Source organism: Bos grunniens, chromosome 25 (assembly GCF_055505025.1).
Source record: "Bos grunniens cultivar Pamir isolate PY7600 chromosome 25, Bosgru_T2T1.0, whole genome shotgun sequence".
Taxonomy (NCBI): domain Eukaryota; kingdom Metazoa; phylum Chordata; class Mammalia; order Artiodactyla; family Bovidae; genus Bos; species Bos grunniens.
The window spans coordinates 23,547,580-23,562,588 of NC_141189.1; the positions used below are offsets into that span (position 1 = coordinate 23,547,580).

General features: G+C 37.5%; 1 protein-coding gene across 1 annotated transcript in view; it reads right to left on the minus strand.

The window, feature by feature from the left end:
* Positions 1-15,009, minus strand: part of LOC147345296 (phospholipid-transporting ATPase ABCA3-like) — a 238,869-nt gene that overhangs the window by 136,607 nt on the left and 87,253 nt on the right. The window contains exons 11-15 of the mRNA XM_086375383.1: positions 8,192-8,321; positions 3,647-3,801; positions 3,245-3,400; positions 2,623-2,833; positions 170-320 (exon numbers count right to left, since the gene is read on the minus strand). Coding sequence (XP_086231509.1) covers positions 170-320; positions 2,623-2,833; positions 3,245-3,400; positions 3,647-3,801; positions 8,192-8,321 — 803 coding nt within the window. The remainder of the gene's footprint in view (positions 1-169; positions 321-2,622; positions 2,834-3,244; positions 3,401-3,646; positions 3,802-8,191; positions 8,322-15,009) is intronic.

Sequence of the window (15,009 nt, forward strand, 5' to 3'; positions counted from 1 at the left end):
GCAGACAGTGAAATCTTTAGGAAGTAATTTTTTTTTCTTTTTTTTTTTTACCATTACTTGTCAAATGACAGCTGCACACAATCTATTTGTCAAGTCAGGGGAAACTTTAAAAAGTAATATTGATTTCTTATAACCCCAAACTATTATCTAACATTCTCTGGATCCATACCTGTCTGTGTACTCCTTGGGTAGGACAAACGATAATTCAGCTGCAACATTGTTCTCCAATCTGGCTTCTGGTATGTGATATTTAATCAGTTCGGAGATTTCTTGAACATCACAGTGACGATCCTTTACAATAATTAAGTGGTATCCCACACCTGAAAAAGTCCATTTAAAAGGTCAAAATTTTTTAAATGCAATCTGCCCCAATCAAACACATAAATATACTCTACCAACAGAAAGCACAGGATCTTGCTTGTTTCAAATTTCATTTTTACAAGGCATCAATACTGTGTTTAAGAGCAAGTGATCTTTAATTTTTGAGATTTACTGGTTTCATATTTTTACTAAAATTTAAACCTGTTAATTTTTATGCGCTGAGAGTTGGGAGGAGAATGGATTCATGTATATGTATGCCTGCATCCCTTCGTTGTTCACTTGAAAATATCTTAACATTGTTAATCACTTATACTCCAATACAAAAGAAAAAGTTTAAACATTTTTCTATTGTTTTATATATTTAAAAATTTTCTTCCTTCTGTCATTCTTTCCATACTTAATGTTCAATGATCACATTTCAGGTACATGCCATTAAAGTGGAAACTTTTACTTCCCCAAATTAATGAATGAAAACATCAAAATTTCACCTCACTGTACTAGGAACTCTTCCCTTCATTATGTGACAATGGGCTACACGGACTATTGTCACCAAGTGTCTCCGACCCTTTTAGGATTTTACATATACATACATACATCCACACACACATTTATGTATATGAAAGTGAAAGTGAAGTCGCTCAGTCGTGCCTGACTCTTTGCGACCCCATGGATAGTAGCCTGCACCAAGCTCCTCTGTCCATGGGATTTTCAAGGCAAGAGTACTGGAGTGGGTTGCCATTTCCTTCTCCAGAGAATCTTCTCAACCCAGGGATCGAACCCAGGTCTCTCACATTGTAGACAGACACTTTACTGTCTGGGCCACCGGAGTATAGACACACATAATTATTTTACCTGTCATATTCTTATTTTAGCATTCATTACTTTAGGCTATCTTTCTATTATATTCTTGAATGGGGCTTCTGAATTTCATATTTCAAAATTTGTCTTATACATGCATTCACACATCAAATGCAAACCACTCTTGCTGTTTTCAATGTCCTGTCCATCAAACTTAATTTCTCACTGATTCTCCCCCAGACTGTTGATGCCAGCTGACTTCTTCTTTGTCCCAGGGGAAAAAAGGTGCATTTTTATCCTCATACTTTTATTACTTACTTATATCGTTTTCTAAAATAGAGGTGTTCTTTCCTTCATTGCCTTTTTAAGGTCAATAACTAAAAGCATTAATATACTTAGGTTAATTAATTTTGTTCCTACAACTAATCTGCTATAGGAATATTAACTTATATGTTCCCATCTGCAAGTGAAAAAACATTTAAAAGTATGAGTCCCTTTATTTCTGATATTAACCAAATATACTGCTTAAAACTCAACTCAATATCCTCTTTCAGATAGAGTAAAGGGAAAATGGTCACATCTTAGAGTGCAAAACAAGGGCTTTGTTGTTAGAAGAACCCAGGTCCAAAACTCTGCCACTTAACTGCATGATTGACTCAGACTTCAGAATAAGCAGCAGTTTTCTGCTCCATAAAAATGGTGAGGTTATGAAGAGGAGATGAGATAAATGTGTGTAAACATTAAATGTAACTCACTCAAAATAAATATGAGTTGAATGAATGAATTCAAACACCAAATTAATGATTAATGGAATAATGTCAGTCTTAACTATTCTCATTGATTTGTATGCTCCAATTCTGAAGCCCTGATACACTTACTGGTTTGAACCTTGTAATATCGGAACTCAGTTACATATGATATTATGGCTCATTTTTAATGTACTAGTCTTACTGACTAATCAGAGTATATTCTTATTAAAATCAAGATTGTTTTATTTCACTATTCATTCATATCCTATTCAATAAATTCCTATTGATCAACTATCACATTTCAAGATGATTTCATAAAAATAAACTAGAAAGTATTTAGCTAATTACACCAGAGGGGAGTGATGCTGATTTGGCAATGGAGAAAAAAGGGTCAGAGATACTGAGTCACTCACTTTCTCCCCTACAAGTTATCAGTCTATGAACCAAATACCTTGGAAGCATTACTTCATTCCAACAAAAACTAACTTCAGTGGAAGCCAGGTGAGAGAAAGAAACATGACTTTTTTGAGGTCAATAAAAGAATGAGTTTTCTAAGTTAGAATATACTCATCGTATCATAATGAAAAATAATAGGGATAGATAGATAAACTACAAATAGCCAATTTAAATAGTTTAGATTTAATGCAATAGGACACAAGAAGTTCTGTGTAGAGGAACAAAAATGATAATAAAATTATGTTAGAGAATGTTATTCAGGCATTAGCATCCAAACAGTGATCAAAGGGAGACAGACCATAAACTTTTTTCAGGAAAATTGTAGAGCCACAGCACTGCAGAGTACCCTTCGCCATGATAGCTATACGGTCACCCAGGACATCAGCTTCATCCATGTGGTGGGTTGTCAGTAAGACGGTACGATTCTCTTTATGCTTCTGAAGGACATCCCAGGTGAATCTCCTTGAGACTGGGTCCATGCCAGATGTTGGCTCATCAAGTATCACCACCTACAGATCAGAAGAACAGTTCCATGATCATATTTAATTCATGTTATGCTCTTTATGTGATAACTTACTATTTTACATGGGGGACATATGCAAGCTAAAATACATAATCTAGACTATATTAAGAACTTTGAAAAATTAACAATAAATTAAAACCCCATAACCATATTATATAAACTGGATCAATGATGGAAATACCCTCTGATGGGTAGCCCACTCCACTATTCTTGCCTGGAGAATCCCATGGACGGAGGAGCTTGGTGGGCTACAGTCCACGGGTCGCAAAGAGTCGGACATGACTGAGCGACTTCACTTTCACTTTCTAGAGAGTTAGATTCATATCAGCTCATAGGTTTGTGTCAGCTCAGTTTTATACATTAGCTGGGATAGGGACCCATGTTAGTGGTTCTTTACCTTGGAGCCTCCTATAAGTGCTATAATAATGGAGAGTTTACGCTTCATTCCTCCACTCAGTGACTTTGCAAGGGCATCATGCTTTTCTATCAGGCCAAAAGATATCAGCATTTTGTTAATTTCTTTAGATTGTATTTCTGGAGGTACTCCTTTTATCTAAAAGAGAAGCCAAAGTTTACATGGTGCTTCCAACTTTGTCTTTAGAAAAATTCTTTCATCAGGATTTTTCTTACAGAGTTATTTAGACATGAGCTTTTCCTTCTCTTTGCCCCCCTTTATAGTTAAGGAACAATGTCTCCAAAAAATGAATTTCCACTACATAAAGATAAAGATGTTGGTTCTTTGTCACACTGCCTGAAGCATATGAAAAGAGTGGAAAAAAAGACTATATCTCTGGCTCACCACACAGTAGAAATAGAGATGTTCTGAGACTGTCAAGTGATGGAACAATATGTCATCCTGGGGGCACAAGCCCAAGCTTTTCCTGACTTGAACCATATCTTTCGAGATATCATATCCACTAATATACACCTTTCCACTGGTAGGACGATAGAGACCTAGAATTAAGCATAAGACATGACAGAAACTTAGTTTCAGTGAGAGAACCTGAGAATACACTGTTCATTAGCACCTCCTTAATAGTCTATTTGTAGACTATTTGAAAGAATTATGAGTACCTCTTACAAAGAAAGTGACCTGGCACCTTCTGGTAATGGGGAAAACTTTTTAAAAAATCTATGCATTCTGGTTTCTAATGAGTATAAAAATATTAATTGAGTAATAAAAAATACTTTGAAGAATTTTCTGTTTCAGGGTTCTATGCTACTGTCTGTTTGACAACATAGGCAAACCACAGTATAATCTTACCAGCTTGTGATTCACCCAACCTGGCATTTTGCATGATGTACTCTTCATAGAAGTTAAATAAGCAGGGTGGCAATATACAGACTTGTTATATTCCCTCCCCAACTTTGAACCAGTCATTTGTTCTATGTCCAGTTCTAACTGTTGCTTCTTGACCCACATACAGGATTCTCAGGAGAAAGATAGTGTGATCTGGTACTCACATCACTTTAAGAACTTTGCACAGTTTTTTGTGATCCACACAAAGTCTTTAGCGTAGTCACTGTAGCAGAAGTAGATGTTTTTTTTGAACCCCCTTACTTTCTCCATGATCCAACGGATATTGGCAATTTGATTTATGGTTCCTCTGCATCTTTGAAATAAGCTTGCATATGTGTAAGTTTTCAATTCATGTACTGCTGAAGTCTAGCTGGAAAGATTTTGAGCATAACTTTACTAGCCTATGAAATGAGCGCAACTGTACTGTAGTTCGAACATTCTCTGGCATTGTCTTTCTTTGCGATTAGAATGAAAATGACCTTTTCCAGTCCTGTGATCACTGCTGACTTTTCCAAATTTGCTGGCATATTGAAAGCAGCACTTTAACAGCATCATCTTCTAGGATTTTAAATAGCTCAGATGGAATTCCATCACTTCCGTTGGTTTATTCATGGTAATGCTTCCTAAGGTCCACTTCACACTCCAGGATGTCTGGCTCTAGGTGATTAACCACACCACTATGGTTATCAGGATCATTAAGACCTTTCTTGTAGAGTTCCTATGTGTATTCTTGCCAACTCTTCTTAACCTCTTCTGCTCTTGTTAGTTCCTCACTATTTATGTCCTTTATCATGCCTATCCTTGCATGAAATGTTCCCTTGATACCTCCAATTTTCTTCAAGAGATCTATAGTCTTTCCCGTTCTATTGTTTTCCTCCACTTCTTTGCATTGTTCATTTCAGAAGGCCTTGTTATCTCTCCTTGCTATTCTCTGAATCTCTATTTAGTTGGGTAGGTCTTTCCCTTTTCTCTTTATCTTTGCTTCTCTTTTTCCTCAGCTATTTTTAAAGCTTATTCAGACAACCACTTTGCTTTCTTGCATTTCTTTTTGTTTGGAATGATTTTGGTCACTGCATCCTGTACAATATTAAAAATGTCCATCCATAGTTCTTCAGGCTCTTTGTCTACCAGATCTAATCCCTTGAATATACTTGCCACTCCACTGTGTAGTTGCACAATATCATAAAAGTACCACATGCTACTAAGCTGGAAACTTTAAATTGAATAATTTTATGTTATATGAATTTTGCCTCAACTAAAAATTATCATTCAAAAAAATTACAAGACATAACCCTTGGGCTTCGAGCTACTTTTCATTGAGGAAACAGGTGTCTCAACAACTGTGATACATGATACAATTAATTCATTCTGCAAGTATTTACTGAAAACTTACTGTGTAAGAAATTACTCTAATCCTTTGGGACATAGTTACCAAACAGAGGTAAGGGTGATTAATTCTGGTTGATGTGATCAGGAAGCAGCTTTTGAGCTGAATCTTTATGAATGAGTAGAAAATTTCAAAAGGGAAGTGGTGGTTTAGGCATTCCTGGTAAGGAAAAGGGAATGTGCATATACACATGAGGAAGTGCATAATATATGTTCTGAGATATCGAATGCATTGGTTTCCAATGGCTGCTGTAGCAAATTACCACAGAGTTAGTGTTAAAACAAAAGAAATATACTCCATTACAGTTCTGGAGACTGGAAGTCTGAAATCAGTATTACTGGGGTGAAACTGAGGTGTCAGCAGGGCCTCACCCTCAACAGAGACTCTGAGGGAAAAATCCATTTCTTGTCTTTTTCAGATTATGGTGGCTGCTAATATTTCTTAACCTGTGAAGCAACACTCCGGTTATCTGGGTCCAACATCACATTGCCTACTCTCTTCTCTTCTATTCTTCTGCCTATCTAAAATCTCCCTCTGTCTTTTACTTATGAGGACACTAGAGATTTCATTTAGGATTCAGCCAGATAAACCAGGATTATCTCATTTTATATATATATATATATATATATATATATATATATATATATATAGCCCGGGTGTCACACACCCCAACAAGCTTCTTGGCACAGAACTATCCAACCCCATGCAGGGATCCGTCTTACCGGGAAAAACCCTACTTGCCCATGACACTTGGGACCTTCAGGGTACCTGGATTGCTGATTCTTGATCTTCCTAAGAAATATTGTGGAGCAAATCCATTTTTATTTAGGATTCATTTCATCATTTATGATTTGGTTTTGTGGGTATCTTTTTTTTTTTGGTAAGTAAACAAAAACTAATTAAACAAGGTCTGCTGAAGTTGTGAATTGAACCATGCTTGACTTTTCAGTGAGGAAGAGACAGACCACTTCACTGCCCTGCCTCCTCACAAGGGTCAGGGTCCTACCTTTTTCCTCCCAGACAGAAAGTGGAAGCCACCTTGGCTGGAGCAGCCCACCACACCAAGCAGACCCCAGGGATTTGTTGTTGTCTTTCTGGCCAGGTCTGTGCCCAATACATCAGCTTCTCCACACTACATGTTGGGCATAGACCTGGCCAGAACACATGGGAAGGAGACCATTATCTTCGGGGACCACTGTCACAAAATGTAAAGCATGGAATATGTTCTAAGATGAAATATATAAAATTATTTAATAAGTGGCAGTTGATATACTGAAGACAACAATAACAATATTCACTAATAATTATGTGGAATTAATTAGGAAGTAATGATTAAGAGCTTTAACTAAGTTTCAGAAGTATTTCAAAGATAGAAGTTAACAAAGAATTGTTGTTTTCCATCATTTCTTTCCTCACAGATAAGGCTACTTACAGTTGACCTAAACTGGGAAATTCATCCTTGCTCCAACCTTTCACTTGACACTCTGGTATCATTTTGGTCATTCCTATTCTCTCTCTGTCTCTGTTCTCTAGCCATATAATATTCCCTACTTTCTTACTTCCTGGCCCTGAATATCCTTAGAATACGCATCTCCCCTTTCTTTCATGATTCATTACACCTTGTACCAATCTCAAATTAGATTTTATTTCCCCTTTGCTCATAGACCTTGCCCGCAGTGTTAGATCAAGGTGACAGGACAACACCCAACACTCAAGCTTTATTTTTAACTTCTTGAGATGTTATAAAATTCCTATTTACTCATCAAATCCTTGCTCAACTATAAGATCTTTGAAGGCGAGGACTTTTTGCTCAACACTGCATTCTTAGTTTTCACCCAAATATCTGGCATATTAATGTATACTAATGATATGAGTAAAGTTTTGCCTCATCTGTAATTTAGTGAATCACTTGAGTAATGAGAACACTTTCTGGGATAATAGTGAAGTCATCTATCTTAATAGGCAACAGGATTATTCAGAGGTATGCGTAGGTCAAAATGCAGCAAATGAATACTTAAAATTTAAGCATTTTTTAATTAAAATTTTATTCCCCCCCAAAATTCTAGTTAATGATATGCATTCTAAATTATTTATTAAGAAGCACCTTAATATCTAAAATTAATTTTCAGATGCATAAAAATGGGATCAATAGATCTGTGACAAATATATAAAATGGTAAAATATAGGCAGTGGGTGTAAGGGTGGTCACTGAAAATCTTTCAACTTGGATGTAAGTAGAAATTTTCTTATTAAATATAAAAGTATATTCATAAGAATATATACTACACATTATACAATGAAACAATGTACATCAAACAAATTAGAATGGTTTCCTATGAAGGGACAAGGGAACAGAGGAAAGTAATATAAAAGGAAATTTAAAAGAATAAATAAGTGAAAGTAGAAAGGCTCTCTAGTCTTTGCATTGACCAATGACGATGGTGCACTACAAAGTGAGAAGTGGGATGCGCCTGAGAAACAAAAATAAACATTGATTTTTAAGCTTAATAATAAATGATTTATACTTTGTAAAGAGAGCAGATTAATAAACAGCCATATGTATCATTTAAGTAACAATGTCAATGTCAAGAAGAGTACACAAAAGCTTCAAAGCTTAATCCACAGTATCTGTGTCAAAAGTAACCATGAATATTTACCTGTGAGGATAGATAAGGTAGTAGTCTTCCCTGCTCCATTATGACCGAGAAGGACAGTGATTTGCCCTTCATATAAATTCAAAGACAAGTCTTGAACTGCTAGTACAGTCATATTTTGCAATGTGAATTCCTGTGAAAAGAAAAAAACCCCACAAACCTTATATCTATTACTATTACTTATAAAGGGTATGCATTTATATCAATTATCTATAGAATAAGAAAATAAGAGACCATTAATCTCAAAAGGTAAAATCAAAGTATAAAAGAAAAAAATCATGAACAATTATATCTGGAAGCAAAATGTGGATAGAAGTTCAAAGTAGGTCCATAAGACTTTTTCTGAACAATTTTGTGGAGACCCACTTTGATCCATTTACTGTCATGAAGCTGATATATTACAATCTGCTCCAGTCAATGTCTTTCTGCTAAATTTCTAAACTTACTGCAAAAAGTCGTTATATGTGGTTGTCCTATAAGCACTTCAAACTCTACTAATTAGTTCAGTCGCTCAGCTGTGTCAAACTCTTTGCAACCCCATGGACTACGGCACGCCAGGCTTCCCTGTCCATCACCAACTCCCAGAGCTTGCTCACACTCATGTCCATCGAATCGGTGATGCCATCCAATCATCTCATCCTCTGTTGTCCCCTTCTCCTCCTTTCAATCTTTCCCAGCATCAGCATCTTTTCAAATGAGTCAGTTCTTTGCATCACAGGACCAAAATATTGCAGCTTCAGCCTCAGCATCAGTCCTTCCAAAGAATATTCAGGACTGATTTCCTTTAGGATAGACTGGTTGGATCTCCTTGCAGTCCAAGGGACTCTCAAGAGTCTTCTTCAACACCACAGCTCAAAAGCATCAATTCTTTGGCACTCAGTTATCTTTATAGTCCAACTCTCACATCCATACACGACTACTGGAGAAACCACAGCTTTGACTAGATGGATCTTTGTCTGCAAAGTAATGTCTCTGCTTCTTAATATGCTGTCTAGGTTGGTCATAGCTTTTCTTCCAAGAAGCAAGCTTCTTTCAATTTCACGGCTGCAGTCACTATCTGCAGTGATTTCGGAGCCCAAGAAAATAAAGTCTGCCACTGTTTCCATTGTTTCCCCATCTATTTCCCATGAAGTGATGGGACTGGATGCCATGATCTTAGTTTTTTGAATGTTGAGTTTTAAGTCAGCTTTTTCACTCTCCTCTTTCACTTTTATCAAGAGGCTCTTTAATTCTTCTTTGCTTTCTGCCATAAGGGTGGTGTCATCTGCATAACTGAGGTTATTGATACTTCTCCTGGAAATCTTGATTCCAGCTTGTGCTTCACCCAGCCCAGCATTTACCATGATGTACTCTGCATATAAGTTAAATAAGCAGGATAGCAACATACAGCCTTGATGTACTCCTTTCTCAATTTGGAACCAGTCTGTTGTTCCATGTCCAGTTTTAACTGTTGCTTCTTGACCTACATGCAGATTTCTCAGGAGGCAGGTAAGGTGGTCTGGTATTCTCATCTCTTTAAGAACGTTCCACAGTTTGTTGTGATCCACACAGTCAAAGGCTTTGGCATAGTCAATAAAACAGATATTTTTCTGGAATGCTTTTGCTTTTTCTATGATACAACAGATGCTGGCAATTTGATCTCTGGTTCCTCTGCCTTTTTTAAATCCAGCTTGAACATCTGGAAGTTCTTGCTTCACATACTGTTGAAGCCTTGCTTGGAGAATTTTGAGCATTACTTTGCTGGCATGTGAGATGAATGCCGTTGTGTGGTAGTTTGAACATTCTTTGGCATTGCCTTTCTTTGGGATTGGGATTAAAACTGACTTTTTCCGGTCCTGTGGCCACTGCTGAGTTTTCCAAATTTGCTGACATATTGAGTACAGCACCTTCACAGCATCATCTTTTAGGATTTGAAATATCTCGACTACAATTCCATCACCTCCAGTAGCTTTGTTTGTAGTGATTCTTCCTAAGGCCCACCTGATTTTGCATTCCAGGATGTCTGTCTCTAGGTGCGTGATCACACCACTGTGGCTATCCAGGTTATTAAGATCCCTTTTGTATAGTTCTGTGCCTTCTTGCCACCTGTTCTTAGTATCTTCTGCTTCTGTTAGATTCATGCCATTTCTATCCTTAAATGTGCCCATCTTTTCATGAAATGTTTCCTTGGTATCTCTAATGTTCTAAGAGATCTCTATTCTTTCCCATTCTATTGTTTTCCTCTATTTCTTTGCATTGATCACAAGGAAGGCTTTCTTATTTCTCCTTGCTATTCTTTGGAACTCTGCATTCACATGGGTATATCTTTCCTTTTCTCCTTTTCCTTCTTTTCCCAGCTATTTGTAAGGCCTCCTCAGACAGCCATTTTGCCTTTTCTTTTTTTTTTTTCTTGGATATGGTCTTGATCACCGCCTCCTGTACAACCTTATGAACCTCCGTCCATAATTCTTTAGGCACTCTGTCTATCAGATGATATCCCTTGAATCTATTTGTCATTTCCACTGTGTAATTGTAAGGTATTTGATTTAGGTCATACCCGAATCATCTAGTGGTTTTCCCTACTTTTTTCAGCTTAAGTCTGAATTTTGCAAGGCTGACTCTATAGAGCTTCTCCATTTTCAGCTGAAAAGAATATAATCAATCTTATTTTGGTATTGACCATCTGGTGATGTCCATGTGTAGAGCCATCTCTCATGTTGTTGGAAGAGGGTGTTTGCTATGATCAGTACTTTCTCTTGGCAAAACTCTATTAGCCTTTGCCCTGCTTCATTTTGTATTCCAAGGCCAAACTTGCCTATTACTCCAGGTATATCTTGACTTCCTACTTTTGCATTCCAGTCCCCTATGATGAAAAGGATATCTTTTTTTGAGTGTTAGTTCCAGAAGGTCTTGTAGGTCTTCATAGAACTTCAGCTTTTGTGGCACTGCTGGTGAAGAATTTGCCTGCAGTGTGGGAGCCCTGGGTTCGATCCCTGGGTTGGGAAGATCCCCTGGAGAAGGGAAAGTCTATCCACTCCAGTATTCTGGCCTGCAGAATTCCATGGACTCTATAGTCCAAGGGGTCGCAAAGAGTCAGACACTATTGACTGACCTTCACTTTCACTCATCTGAAAATGTATTCCTCCTGCTATATTCCTTTTCTGAGTAAGTTACACCATTATCTATCTGGATGTACAAGGCAGAAGCTTGGGATTTCTTTACCCACAGCTCCCTCTGCCTCATCTACTAAAATTTATCAGTCATTAATCCAGTGGATCCCCACTGGTTGCCTTGTAAAAAACAATGCCTGAAGGACACTAGAGCAAATTTCCAGCTTTTCCATGGTTGAGGCAGGGCTGAGAGCAGTGCTGAAACAGTGTACCGTGTGACCCTGCACTATGGGTGACCGATGACACAACAGAGTGCCATCCCTAAAGGACGGCTCTGGTGGAGGAATACTTGGTGGCTCCTCTCCCAGTGGGAGCACTACAATACCACCTACTTCACAGTGCAGCTCAGAAACAGGTGAGGGGTTCCTAGTCCAAAACCTAAGGTGCAGACCCTGCCCCTGTTACAGCTGTGACAGCCACAGGGAAGAGAGGAGGCACTGCTTAACATGCAGGGCAGGTTCTGATCACCGTAAGACCAGTCACATCACATATCAAAGGGATAAAAGCCAGGACACACTGAGGAAAGAAGCAGCAGTCATCCATACTAAAAACAGCATTGGCATCAGCAATATCAAAGCCGTTCAGGCTATACGGGGATGCTACCACATCAAATAGCCCTCTAAGACCATGGTAGATAATTGTTTCTCCCAAACTCACAAAGTAAGAGAAACATAGATAAAAAGAAGAAGTAGAGGAACAACTCCCAGATAAAAGACCAAGACACGTGTACCCCAATGTTCATTGTAGCACTGTTTATAATAGCCAGGACATGGAAGCAACCTAGATGTCCATCAGCAGATGAATGGATAAGAAAGCTGTGGTACATATACACAATGGAGTATTACTCAGCCATTAAAAAGAATACATTTGAATCAGTTCTAATGAGGTGGATGAAACTGGAGCCCATTATACAGAGTGAAGTAAGCCAGAAAGAAAAACACCAATACAGTATACTAACGCATATATATGGAATTTAGAAAGATGGTAACGACAACCCTGTATGCGAGACAGCAAAAGAGACACAGATGTATAGAACAGTCTTTTGGACTCTGTAGGGGGGGGGGGGATGATTTGGGAGAATGGCATTAAAACATGCATAATATCATATAAGAAATGAATCACCAGTCCAGGTTCGATGCAGGATACAGGAAGCTTGGGGCTGGTGCACTGGGATGACCCAGAGGGAGGGTATGGGGAAGGAGCTGGGAGGGGGGTTCAGGACAAGACAACCAAGACAACTCCCATAAAAGAACAAACAATGGAACAGACATATTCAGCCTGATAGACACAGAGTGCAAAAAGGAGACAATGAAAGGATATCAATAAAAATTCAGATTATTATATAAAGAATCTAGAAACTATAAAGAATCAAGAAAAATTAGGAATCTCATTTGCTGAGGCAAAAGCTGAGCTAGAAACAATGAACAGAAGATTGAATAATACAAAATGAATAAGTGGTGAATAAATTCCAACAAAAGAAGAAAAAGTAAAGGAGATCAAAAAATGTACTTGAAGAAATTATGACTGAAAACTTTCCAAACCTAAAGAAGTGAAGTGAAGTGAAAGTTGCTCAGTCATGTCCAACTCTTTGTGACCGCCCCCTCCCCCCCGACCCGCCATGGACTATAGAGTCCACGGGATTCTCCAGGCCAGAATACTGGAGTGAGTAGCCTTTCCTTTCTCCAGGGGATCTTCCCAACTCCAGGATCGAACCCAGGTCTACTGCCTTGCAGGCAGACTCTTTCCCAGCTGAACTACTAGGGAAGCAAAAAAACAAGAAAAGCGAAAAAAAAAAAAAAAAGAAGGAAACACATATCCAGATACAGGAAGTGTAGAGAGTTTCAGACAATATGAACCCAAAAAGACTTACACCAGACATACTATAAAGTGGCAAAGAAAGAAAGTCAAAGTGTTAGTTGCTCAATCATATCCAGTTCTTTGCAACCCCATAAACTATAGCCCACCAGGCTGTTCTGTCCATGGAATTCTCCAGGCAAGAATACTGGAGTGGGTTGCCATTCCCTTCTCCAGGAGATCTTCCCAACCCAGGGATCAAACCCAGGTCTCCTGAATTGCAAGCAGATTCTTTACTGTCTGAGCCACCAGGAAAGCAAAAGTTAAATGTAAAGAAAGGATGCTGAAGGCAAGGAGAGAAAAACAAAATTTGATTGCAAGGAAATCTCCTTAAGGCAATCAGCTGGTTTCTGTATTGGAATGTTGCAGGCTGAAAGGGAGTAGCAAGATACATTCACAATTTTGAAAGAGAAAAATCTGCAACATAAGAAACTCTTTCCAGAAAGATTATCATTTAGAATAGAAAGAGAGATAAAGAATTTCTGAGACAGGAAAAACTAAAAGAACTAAACTAAAATGAAACCTATCATAAAGGAAATATTGAAAGATATTTTCTAAATAGATAAGAAATAAGAATCCATAGAAAAGAGAAAATGAGAATTGAAAAGGAAATTACTTAAATAAACCAGTATACAGATTTTTAAAAAAATAAAAAATAAAATTTTTTTGTGAAAGCAGTGAACAGCAAAAGGGTAAATATGAAGATGTAAAAGAAGACAACAAAGCCAAAAAGTGTGAAGAAGAAGAATAGCAAAATGCAGACATTTTTTACAATGCATTTGAGCCTATAAGAAAATCAGTCTAAAGCAGTTAGATATAGGAAAATGTTAACATACATGAAAAACAAGATAATCACAAACATATGATAGTTTCACACACAAAAAAAAAACAGAAAATAAGAGAACACAAGCATAATACAAAAGGAACTAATCAAACAACAAAAGGAAGAACAAAAAGAAAAAGAAAGGAACAAAAAAGAAATCAACAAAGAAACACAGAATCAACTGGAAAATTAGGTTTAAAATGGCACTATATACGTATTTATTGATAATTACCTTATGTCAATGGCTTAAATGCTCCAAAGACATAGAGTGGAAGATTGGATTAAACACACACACACGAGTCTAGCTGCCTAGAAGAGAATATTCAGTGCAAAAGACAGACTTAGGCTGAAAGTGAGAAGATGAAAAAGACATTTCATTCAAATGGAAATTAGAGGAAAGTGGGTGTAACAGTACTCATATGAGAAAAAATAGACTTTAAAACAAAGGCCATAAAGAAAAATACAAAAGAATATTACAAAAGAATAAATGCAAGAAGAGTGTATTATACTCATCAACAAATATGCACATTTTAGGGGTATAACTGAGTCATTTTGCATCCAAATACATAAAACAAACACTAACAGATATGAAGGTGGTACAGCGGTAGAGAAGCTGCCTGCCAATGCCAGACACTCAAGACATATGGGTTCAGTCTTTGGGTTGGGAAGATTCCCTGGAGTAGAAAAGGGCAACCCACTCCAGTGATTTTGCCTGGGAAATTCCACGGACAGAGGAGCCAAGCTGTCTATGGTCCATTGGGTTGCAAAGAGCCAGACATGACTAAGTGCAAGATTTTAACACCCAACTCACATCAGTGGACAGATTTTGTAAACAGAAGATCAACAACACAACAGAGAAATTAAATGATACAATAGAACAGTTAAGTCTTCTTGATATATATAGGGTATTACATTAAAAAAACAGAATACACATTCTTTCCAAGTGCACATGGAACCGTCTCTAGGACTGACCACATAAAGGACACAAGATGAAT